The sequence below is a fragment of the Pagrus major genome, chromosome 14 (assembly GCF_040436345.1).
Source record: "Pagrus major chromosome 14, Pma_NU_1.0".
NCBI classification, from domain to species: domain Eukaryota; kingdom Metazoa; phylum Chordata; class Actinopteri; order Spariformes; family Sparidae; genus Pagrus; species Pagrus major.
In genome coordinates, this window is record NC_133228.1 from 20096997 (window position 1) to 20108948 (window position 11952).

At 43.7% G+C, this 11952-nt stretch overlaps 2 protein-coding genes across 3 annotated transcripts; both read left to right on the forward strand.

The window, feature by feature from the left end:
* The first annotated feature begins 3277 nt into the window (after positions 1–3277).
* On the forward strand, positions 3278–6733 carry LOC141008573 (E3 ubiquitin-protein ligase TRIM35-like). The gene is made up of 7 exons (XM_073481006.1): positions 3278–3331; positions 3542–3993; positions 4085–4180; positions 4264–4494; positions 4586–4608; positions 4689–4807; positions 5718–6733. Exons 2-7 carry the CDS (start codon positions 3568–3570, stop codon positions 6260–6262), a joined length of 1440 nt encoding a protein of 479 aa, XP_073337107.1. The 5' UTR covers positions 3278–3331; positions 3542–3567; the 3' UTR covers positions 6263–6733.
* An 825-nt stretch (positions 6734–7558) lies between these two features.
* Positions 7559–11682, forward strand: LOC141008717 (protein mono-ADP-ribosyltransferase TIPARP-like). 2 transcript variants are annotated; one of them, XM_073481181.1, is made up of 6 exons: positions 7559–7635; positions 8228–9073; positions 9209–9377; positions 10250–10437; positions 10563–10832; positions 10923–11682. In XM_073481181.1, the coding sequence occupies exons 2-6, from the start codon at positions 8238–8240 to the stop codon at positions 11368–11370; spliced, it is 1911 nt and encodes a 636-aa protein (XP_073337282.1). In that variant the 5' UTR covers positions 7559–7635; positions 8228–8237; the 3' UTR covers positions 11371–11682. The 2 variants fall into 2 exon arrangements, with proteins under 2 accessions (XP_073337282.1, XP_073337281.1); XM_073481180.1 differs by having other exon boundaries at positions 7566–7709.
* Positions 11683–11952: the final 270 nt, after the last annotated feature.

Consider the following 11952-nt stretch of genomic DNA (forward strand, 5'->3'; position numbering starts at 1 on the left):
GTGTCTTGGGGGAATACTAATGCATAAGTGAAGAAAGTCATATAAGGCCTTTTTCTGGCTCCAGAGGAAGCTGCATAAAAATCTGATAAACGATAAATGAAAAAACAAACCCTGTCTTGCAATGTAAAAGGCAGTTAGAAAAAATTGCTGGATCCACACCAAAAGTTAATGGGGTCTATTCTGGGCTGAGACCCATCGTCTGTCCAAGTTTCGTGGAAATCCGTTCAGTAGTTTTTGTGTAATCCTGATCACAAACCAACATCAAACGAACAAACACGTGTGAAAACATGTCTTGGGGGAGTACTAATGCATAAGTGAACAAAGTAGTTTACAGCCTTTTGTAGCTCCAGAGGCAGCTGCATGAAAATCTAATACACTGCCTCCAGTGATGTCACTCAGAGGCTAGGTGGCATTGTGGGTAATGTAGGCACCAGGTTTTGAAAAGGAAGAAGAATGCGCAGAATAAAAAAGCTGACATCTCTGGTTCCCCTTTATCAGTTTTGATGATTTGTTTTTAAACTGTCCACAATAAGTCCAACAGTGTTAAAGGAGTGCTTTTTAAGACCTGATGCCTACATTACCCACAATGCAACATAGTAGGGCAATTTATCATATTACATGAAGCTTCCTCTGGAGGAGTTACTCTTCAAAGTGAGATGATGTAACTTTTCCTAAACAGTGGCCACTGAAACTACAACTGACATTACTATCATACCACCAGCTAACATTAGCCACCATAAGCTACAGGTCATATTAGACCAAGTGGGACTGTAGCAACAAAAGCCGAGATTGCGTTTTGCTGCTTGTGAAGTTGACTTTATTGACATTTATTTGTGATGTGTCTGGTCAGGATTCTTTCTATGGCTCCTCTTCAAAAAGTTTCTTAAGTTTTTCCCAAGAAGTCGAGGCCTCTCCTGTGCTTTTCTGACCAGGGTAGCGATGCGTGACGACCATGACAGGTCCTCTGTGATGTTGATTGCCAGAAAACCTAAAGTGAAGAATTTTCCATTTCTTCTCTCAAGGGTTACTCTAAAACCTCTCCTCACACCACATCTAACCAGTCAATTAAGCCCGTGACTCATGCCACAAATATAGCCTCTAAATGGAAGTTTCATTACCTCTAAATGCACACTGCAAGACATCGATTGACTTAATTGTTAGAGTGAAATGAGATTGGTCTTGTCTTTGTTTTTCCACCCCTCTTAAAACAGCCTGTGTCCTGAATTTAAATGCAAAGTTGGCAGGAGGATCCCTGAATATAACTACTGTGAGTGTTTTTGTTTCTTTCTAAAAATGATCCGTGATTGTCTTGGTGGCCTGGTGAGGGGGTCCAGGGCTCTAATCAGCCACCAGAGAGGGACACGGGGGCCCAACCACAGCTCGTTATCAGGCCTTAAAGCTCCTGACGAGGAGCTTTCCACACAATCAAAACGTGCACTTAATCACAGTCCAATCACAGCGGCCATGTGGAGACTGCAGGTGACTGCGAGTGGACAGAACAAAAAACTGAAGATAAATAGAGTCCACACAGAGAAGCCCGGCGAGCAGACTCCATTTTTCTCTGTCAATTTGTTGTTGTTGTTCTCTGGAGCATAACAAAGTAACACATACAGAAAAAAAGGCTTTCTGGACAGTTACAGAGGAGAGAATGAAATATGAGAAACAGTGCCCGAGTGCGACTGAGGACTTTACAGCTACAGCAGACGTATTAAAAGATAAATTCGCAGAGAAGTTTAATCATTAGCATTTTAATAAAAGTCAAATGATCTGAGCAGAAGTTGCTGATCTGAGCAGGGTGGAACAAACTGCTGAATTTAGCTGCTGAATGAAAGATGAAGACACGAAATTAGTGCTGACCGCTGACTTTACAAACTGATTACGTCGTCCATTTGACTACAAAACATGCAGCAGTCGGCTTCAGCTGAACACTGAAGATGAGCCTTGTGTTGCAGTTAGCCACCAGATGGCGTCGTAGCTGATGAAGAAGAAGTTTTGAATATATTTTCATATTGGCTTCAGCTGTATTGCATTATTAACCCTTATGAAAATGTCAGTTTGCCTTACATTTCTGCATGTGAATTACATACATGCACATGTGATTTGCTTTTTGCACACGTGGAAACAAGACAAGGCCCTTTAAATCACACGAAATGCCCCGTTTTCACACATTTTCACATGCGACTGGCTGTTTTTTTTACATCTGAACTGAAATGTTAACATGCCTAAATAAAATAGAGTCACATGTGAAATGGGCACAGTCAGAAGTTATTAACTCTGTTTCACAAATTGATAAAAAAATTTACTCATAAGACTTTTTCACATGTGAATTAAATACGTTTATACTCAATTTTCTTGTTTTTTCCACATGTAGATTAGAATTTCTTCAACTTCAGATTCAATTGAGCACAGACTTAATGCTTTAATTATCATTAAGTGGATAATATAAGATAAGATAAGATAGAACTTGTGCCAGAGATGCTACAACGGTAGCAAATGTACAGTACAATGCAAAAACCAGTAAACACCAGTGGGTTCCACGGGTCAGGGCCGATTTAAGACAATAAGAGTATTAAATATTAGTGAAATATACAAAGTGTTTGAGGGGTTAAATGCAAAAACCAGTGCCTAATACAATAACAATAAAAGTAAGACAAGTTAAGTATGAGAGTAAACTGAGAATGAACTCAAAAATAGAAAGAAGTAGTGTTGGCAGTGACATTAAAGTGGTTCCCCAGTCTTTTTGCCTTGGGGACCATTAAATTGAAGCGGGATCTTCTTGTGACTCCAGACTTGTAAAATAAATACTACTGCACTTTATTTGTGTTGCATCTTTCATGCAGGAAATGCAGCTCAAAGCGCTTCACAGCAAAGAAAAAGTGCCTCACTTTAAAAAAAGACATAGAATGGAGATAAAAACAGGGGAGAAAATGAATGGAGAATAAAACCCAGCTGAAAAATAGGATAAGATAAGGATGAAAACATAGCTGCATAACATAGTTGGACAATGAAACCGAAAGAATGACAGTTGAAAAGTAAGAAACAGCTTATATAGAATGCAAAAAATCAAGTAAATCTTTTTTAAATCAATGCAGTAGTGAAAAAAATAATCCCAGTTTTGTGTAACAGTCATTTCTGGTCATTAAATCGTATTTTTACCCCTCTGATGTTTCTCCCTTGTGAACAGGAAGCTGCTCGGGTCAGTTAAGGGTTAAAAGCTGCTGCTCTGCCTCTGAGACTCCGCCTCCTTTGCATGACTCGACATAACAGGAAGCAGGAAGTGCTCACAAACAAGGCACGTAGATCTTACTTGTCACAGCACTCTGGTCGCCAGGTACGTTCGGCTCTAATGTTTCTCGTGGATTTCTTTCTGCCTGCACTCTGAATGCTTTAGAGATGATTTGTGTTGAGCAGCAGTGTGCTGGAGTAAGCAGACGGCACACAGAGCAGCAGTGACTGAGTGTGACTGAGTGCTTGTTGGTGTAAACTGGGCCTTTCCCTGTGTCTGATCGGTGCCTGCACCTTTGCCCCACTTTCATTTCAGCCTAAACCGGGAGCGCCATTGTGAGGATGGCGTGCAGGCTCTCGCTCCAGCAGGTGGACCTCACCTGTCCCATATGCTGCGAGATCTTCAGAGAGCCCGTGGTGCTCAAGTGCAGCCACAGCTTCTGCGCCGCCTGTTTGCGGCAGTACTGGACGCACGGACACACCCGCGACTGCCCCCTGTGCAGGACCTTGTCCCAGGACGACCCGGTGCCCAGCCTCACCCTGAAGAACCTGTGCGAGGCGTGCGTGGAGGACAGCGAGGGTCACGAGGAAGCTGGAGGGGGAGGAGAGCTGTACTGTGACCCGGGGGAGATGTGTCCCGTCCACGGGGAGAGGCTCAAGCTCTTTTGCCTGCTGGATAATGAGCCTATCTGCGTGGTCTGTCACACGTCCAGGAAGCACAAACAGCATGATTGTTGCCCAGTCAGCGAGGCAGTAGGAGATATGAAGGTAGATAAATGCAGCTGTCATCTTCAAGGATGTCGCCAGCCTGTGATTTTTAAAGGTTAATGTGCTTCTCTTCAATTTTCTTGTCACTCAGGAGAAAATGAAGTCAGCCCTCAGCTCCCTGCAAGAGAAGAGGGACGCTTTCGACAAGATGAAGAAAAACTACGAGGACACCGTGGCGTACATTCAGGTGTGTGGAATCCCACCGTATGTATAGAGAGAGAGAGGTCACAAAGCTGTTTCCAAGCTGTTCTCACGCTGCTTTCATTTCAGATCCAGGCCCGGTTCGTTGAGAGACGGACCCGAGAGGAGTTCGAAAAGCTTCACTCTTTCCTCCGAGCCGAGGAGGAGGCCCAGATGGCGGCGCTGGCGGTGGAGGAGGAGCAGAGGCGCCGAGCGATGATGCAGAAGATCGAAGAAATCACCAGAGATATCACGTCCGTGTCTGAATCCATCAAGGTTTTAGAGGAGGAGATCGCTTTGGACGGCATCTCTGTGCTTCATGTACGTTTGTAAATGTTTCGCTGAGTTCATGGATGCTTTTATAAAAACACAAGTCCTGTTTTTAAATGTAAATTCTCTATTTTCTTCTCAGAAATGCAAGAGGACACTGGCAAGGTGAGGAAAAGCTTCTTAAACTTTTCTTTTCTCTGTTTTCGTAACAACACGCCTTAACTGTTTAATCCTGCTCCCTGCAGAGCTACCCGCTCAATCCCAGATCCAGTCATGGCCCCCGGAGCCCTCATCGATGTGGCCAAATATGTGGGTTCTCTGAGCTTCCACGTGTGGGAGAGGATGCATACAGTCGTCAAACACAGTGAGTACACACTGGAGATGGTGAGGTTTATTCTTGAAACTTTCAAGATGCAGTTTCATTCGCTCGTGGACTCATGAGGTGGAGCAAAGGCAGTCCAATCGCAGGAATAAATGTTGGAAATGTATATTTCTGGATGCCACGTATATGGTAAAGCATTTCTTTATGTTGCAATGTCACGTTTCTTTAGGTTCCAGTTATGTTGGGCCTTTTCGTTAGGCCTTAGACCATGTTTGGAAAAGATCATGTTTTGGCTCAAAATGCCTGTTTTTGTCACCCCAAATCCGACTGGAAATGTCCCAGGTCTCGATAAAAACGCCTGGTTTTTATGGCCACTAACAGCTGGAGACGTCGCGATGTCTTGTTAAAATACACAGGTTTGTAGCCATGAATACTGCTGGAAATGTCCTGACATTTCATCCAAAATATATGGTTTGGCTGCCTCAAATGTGGCAGGAAATGTCCTGATGACTTGATAAAAACACCTAGTTTTGTTGCTAAAAACACGGCTGGAAACATCCCGACATCTTGTAAAAAAACACCCAGTTTCTTGCCACGAACAAGGCTGGAAATGTACTGTTGTCTCGTTAAAAATATCCCATCAGGCTTACGAATATTGAAACACAGTCTTGAATAGTGGTCTCTGGCTTGGTTGCCTACTAATCCAGATTTACAGCACCATCCCCTCCTCCTCACGCCATCAAAGTCAGCTCATACACATGTAATGAGAGTGTGATTTGACACGTATTGTAGAAATGTAATATAGTACGATGACATGAAAGTTTAAATGTATCCTTGGTTTGCAGGAAGATAAACTTCAGCATTTCATTCTGCCGTCTGGGCTGAGAAAAGCTTGTGCTGCTGAATGAACTGAACTCCTGGAGACATCTGACAATCTGTCATGTTTTTTCAGCCCCGGTGACTCTGGACCCCAACACGGCCGCCCCGTGGCTCGTCCTGTCAGACGACCTCACCAGCGTCCGTGACAGCGAGGAGAAGCAGAAGCTGCCCGACAACCCCGAGAGGTACGACCCCGACACCGGCGTGCTGGGCAGCGAGGGCTTCACCTCGGGCAAGCGCGCCTGGGACGTCAGCGTGGGAGATAACACGGCGTGGGTCGTCGGCGTGGCCAAAGCATCCGTGCAGAAGAAAGAGAAAGTCTCCTCGGTGCTGAAGAACGGCTACCTGTGCGTGTACTTTTACCACAAGATGTACTTTGCGGGTACCTCTCCTTTAACAAGGCTCAACCTGAAGAGGAACCCGCAGAGGGTCAGGGTGCAGCTGGACTGTGACAGGGGCAGGGTGTCTTTCTACGACCCGGCTGACAACACACACATCTACACGTTCAAGCAGGCCATCACCGAGAGAGTGTTTCCTTACTTCTGGGTGGGCTGTCAGCAGACTCCCCTGACCATCGAGCCCCTGAAGGTCTCTGTGACCGCTGTCGAGCCCTGTTGAAAGTGTGTTTGCACTTTTCTTCAGCACAACAGGAGGGCAACTTTTCTTAAAATTCACATAGTGTAATTAAATCCATAATTTCAGCTCTTTCTTTTCCTGGTTTAACACAAATTCCACTTTTTCAGTTGAATACTTTGTGCACTATTTTAGTTTGATCCTTGCACTTTGAACTACTATAAAAGGTCCAGCTGTTTCTTTAATATGTAGTGTTTATCCAAAACACAGTCAGACAGATATATATGTGTGTGTGTGTGTGTGTGTGTGTGTGTGTGGCTGCAGTGTGACGGCACAGTGTGTGTGTTATAAATGACTCTTGCTCTGCATGTCAATCTGTTGTTTTTTGTAAGCCCAGCTTTGTTATGGATGACATGGTACAACATTAAATATGCTTTATATCTACAGATACTAATGATGTCACAGGAATCTGAGAGTGCTGATTTACAAATACAAATAAATAATTTTCAGATATGATGACTTCCCTCTCGGTCCTCTCTGTAGTCTACCCTTTCACCTTAGTGTTATGAGAAGTAATATGAAAGGTTCAATAGGCAGTGGTGGGATATAACTAAGTATATTTACTCAAGCACTGTACTTGAGTACAATTTTGAGGTACTCTGCTACTTCATACTTCCACTCTGCTACATTTTGGAGGAAAATATTGCACTATTCACTACATTTATTTGATAACTTTAGTTACTAGTTACTTTTCAGAATGCTGCATACGATCCAGAGTAACTCATTTTGAAATGTACTTATTTTTTCAATCAGATTTTAAAAAACTGATTCTGAACATTTGGTCGACTCGTACTACACAGCATAAACTGTACATGCATGTAAATTTAGCTTATGTATATATTAAATGTGTTGTATCTTTAATACTTATTTACATTTATTGCCAGAAAATTACATTTGATACTTAAGTACATTCAATATTGGATACTTTACTCAATCGCTATTCTTATGTGTGACCATCACTGTTACCAAAGTAATATTTTAAGACAATATCTTTACTTTTACTTATTTACTTTTTACTTTTGAGTACTTTTTACACCACCGGTAGAATATTCACAGTACTACACCTGTAGTTTGCTGTACTACAAGTGGTACTTTCCAATCTGTTCTTCTTTTCTTTTCTTTGTTTTTGAAGTAGAATAATCTAAAAGTAATCAGATTAATTTATATTATTTGTTATACAATGGATACCTTACTTGCAATGTAATTAATATTAAGTAGCTAATTAAAAGTAACGTGGCCCCGCCCACCACACTCTGCACCTCTGCACTCAGACATCATCCTCCTGTCTTCTCTGACAGCAGCTCACTTCTCATCTCTGTGTAACGATACCAAACGTTACATTACTTCTCTTCTTCGGGGTGAGAAATAGTGATAATTACTTCCATAATTTCCCGAGTGAGGTTAATTAGAGTGAGGCTCCTCAGGACCAACGGTAAGGTTAATTATCGACGTGTTAATGAGCTAGCTAACTTCCAATTATTTCATTAGCTAGCTAACAGGTAGTCGTAGCCGCAGTGCTAACAGTGCGAGCAGCTAATGGCTGAGAATGAGTTTAAATTAAAGAGTATGTAAAAAGTTAAAATAAGTGACCCAGTGACTCCAAAGTAATGCCGAATTGTATTACTACACAGGCCACATGAGACATACCTGTTGTTAGTGTATTTTACTGCTTCTTTTACTTTATATTAATAATTATTATGAAAATTAAGCATTTTTTTTCAATAGCTTCTGTGTCATGTGACCTAATGACTCCAAACCAATGCCGAATTGTATCACTACACAGGCCACATGAGACACACCTCTTTTTAATGGATTTTACTGCTTCTTTTACTTTGAGTAATAATTAACCAGTACTTTTAAATTTGTGAGATTAGTGTATTTGGTGAACTTTATACTGAACTACAGCCATCCCATATTGTTCAGCGTTTTTTTTTTTTGTTTTTTTTACAGGGGGTCCAAGATGCCCAACGTTTCTACCAGCAGAGGAGCGAAGAGAAAGATGGAGGACAACGTTTCAGTAACAGAACCTCCATCCAGATCTTCCAAAGTCACCATGCTGAGCCCGTCTCTCCTCCTGCTGGAGATCCCCGCTGACATCAACACCACCCTCCCAGTGTGGGAGGCCATGAAGTCCCAGCAGCTCGACATCGCCTGGACCGTCAACCCCTACAGCCTCGGTGTTCACCTGACCCCTGCGCCCTCGAAGCAAGGCAAGGCTTCCATTAAAAGTGAAAGCACGTCCAGCGTGGCACAGACCTCAGCGGCTTCTCCACAGCCTCAGATGGTCATCCAGTCCATCGCTCAGAAGCAGAGCACCGCCTGCGTCATGCTCACCTTCACTCCAAACAGCACCACATCACTGCCGAGCCCTCCAGGTAAACCACCGAAAATACCTAATCCTGGCGCAAACCCTACGCCAGCCAGCTCCCTCATCGTCTCCCTGCCTCTCATCATCACCCAACCACAGCCTCCCGTTCAGCCCAGCAAGAAAGTGGTCCTGCCCGCGATCCAAACCCCGACAGCCACTGCCACCCAACCACAAGCCTCGTCCAAAGTGCCCGTCACGTCTCTGTTCCACACAAAGATCTCCTCTGACATCCAGATCTGCGACAACTTCCTCCTGAATATCTGTCGCGCCGGGAAGAAGTGTAAGATGCACCACACTCCCTACCCGTATCACTGGCAGCTGTGGTGCGTCACCAGCCACCAGTGGGTCGACTTCCCCCCTCACTCACAGGTCTTACTGGAAAGGATGTACAGCAACGCCAACAGAGAGGACATTTTCATCAAGGATGGGTGAGTAAGAGGGTTTCACAGCATGTTGCTGTTAGATGTTTCCTGCTAAAATCTCTGAAAAGTGATTAAAAATCAAAGTAGTAGTCTTGTTTTTTTCTGTAAGCTGAGACAAAATGAAAAGTTTGTGTACTTCAGGAACCTCCGCTTCTGTCTGAGCTTTGACATAATGGAGATAGACGATCCATCGAAGTACGATGGGGTCAGACGACTAACTAACTCGGACAATCCGGTCAAGAACCCTTACTTTCCCAGCACATGGAAAATCTACTGGTGGAACAACACCAGCTGGGAAGAGTACAGCAAGGTCAGTGTTTCCTCGTATCTTCCAGTTTGATTAGTTCCCATTTCATTGTCATTGCACACTGTCTGATATCCATGTAGTTCACTGTGTTTGGGCTGTCTTAACCTACCAATGTTAGCAGCCGAAGATTGTGAATCAGTCTCAACTCAACTTTAACTGCAATATCACCAGACTCCCTTCGCAAATGTAGGGATTTTAAGAGTTAACAAACAATACATTAAGTTGTTTCGAGTATGTTGAGGCATCACTGTACCAACCTGCCTGCCTCCTTGTCAAAAGTGTGTCGCTCCCAGCAGCTGATGAACACGCTGTTTCAGCTGATTTCACCATTTACACCAAATTTATGAAAGAACATTTTATTGACGGTAAACATGTAAAACTTTACAAATACAGTAAACCGTAACTGATACAGGCTATGTCTTCGTTGCCCATGTAGAAAGTCCACAGGCTACCTATTTTGAGACATGATAAACTCTGTGAAACACTAAAAAAACGTCATATCCGTTTGTTCCAGCGATGTGCATGTATATTTGCACATAGAGCGGGGAAGAGAGATCCGATTTCAAATGGTCACTAAAGACACATGTCGAGGCACATGTTAATGGCAGGTGTCAGTTGTAAAGCTGTCCATTTGTGATCAAATAAATCAAATGTGTAACACATACAGAATATACAAGAAGGCCCAAATAATCGATAAGTCGTCATAGACAGCTTTTCATAAAGTTATAAAGTTTCTCCAAACTCAACAACTCCCAAAATGTAGCGATTTTTTTCTCCTCATTCAAGACCTCTGAAAATTGCGCGAATTTTTAAGGGAGTCTGGGGATATCGTGGTTACTAGTTGCACCAGCATTGATTGCTTCACCTCTTCATAGCCATTGTCCACCTTGCTGCAAAAGAAGATGAGTGAAAAGGAGCCCGAGTGTTCCTTCCACATCGGCATGCAGGTCTACAAGGTGGACTTCACCACCATGATCCAGACCAACGCCACCACGGGGTTCCAGAGAGACATTCGCTACCGACCCGCCTACAGATCCCCTGACTCCATGAAGCCTCACCTGCGGTCAGTGTCCTGGATCACGTCTCTGTTCATCTCCTGTCTCTGTTTCACTGATATTCATTAAAAGAAAAGATCTGCCTCTCTAATTGTTATAATATGAAAAGTCCCCCTCTACTCCCCACGCCCAGGACGGGAATCCAGACTGACCGCATCGAGCCTGTCAGCGATCCTCCAGCGGCCAACTTCAACGTGGACCCTCTGGCGGAGTTCAGTTCCTGGTATCCTCCAGTGTGGAGTCCGTTCTCGGAGCAAGACTACAGTCTGGTGGACGTTCCGGCCGGCACGCAGGCCTACCAGAGCGTCCAAGGCCTCTTCTATGAGAGCCTGCCCGAGATTGAGGTGGACCTCGTCAGCATCCAGCAGGTCCAGAACCTCCTGCATTGGGACAAGTATCAAAGGTACAGTCTGTGTCTCCTGTCTAAAACCTTGATGAGTTGAGGCAAAGGACACAAGTTTCATCAAAACTCTTTACTTTGTCGTCTTCACAGACACAAGGCGTACATGCAAAAGCAGCACACCAAGTCTAAGGAGCCTCTGGAGAGACATCTCTTCCACGGGACAACCAAAGAGGCCTCAGAGGAGATCTGCCACAACAACTTCGACCCTCGCATGGCCGGGGTCAACGGAACGTCCTACGGCTTCGGCTCCTACTTCGCCATCACCGCCTCCTTCTCCAACGGCTACACCGCCACTGCCCACCAAGACGACGTCCGCCACATGTTCCTCGCCAAAGTCCTGGTGGGGACAGTGAGTGTTGGGAAGAACAACCTCCGCCGGCCGCCGCCCATCATTTCCAAGACAAGGCAGTACCGTCTCTACGACACCTGCGTGGACAACGTGAACAAACCCACCATGTTTGTAGTTTTTGATAGCTGCCAGTGCTACCCATACTACCTCATCAAGTACAAAGACCTGCCCCAGGAGATCGATATTTAAGCACAAAGAGGGGCAGGGGAGTTAGATTATGTTAATCGTTCAGACGTGAACAGTGTTACAGGTGTCCAGTTGACCTGAACGTTATCAAATGTTATCATGCAGTTGCAGCAAATGCTCAGTACATAGATACGTTGCAATGAAGTTGTACTTGAAGACATGTAAGCAAACTTGTGAAGCACTTCATTTTTCAAAACGTCTTTATTTTGGTTATTCAAACATCGATGGAAAGAAGTACTTTTGTTTTTTTCTCTCAAAGGTGTTCTGAATCAAATTTCTGTCACGTTTATGAAAATAAACTGTTCGCTGAATACATTCATCTCTCCGTGTTTTAAAATGATAAACATCTGCCGTTAGTGTAATCGCATCCGTTACATAAAATACAGCCATTTACCTGATTTCTTTCAAATGACAGACTTGGAATGTGTTTCTCTAGTAAAAACATATATATTTCACACAAATTCTCAATAAATCTTTTTTTTTCTCTTTAAAACTCCATTGCACACAAAATGACAATACAGGGCTCTCACAAGTTCCTGGCACACAGTTATTTTCAAAATATTTGTAACATTTATTTTTAAGACT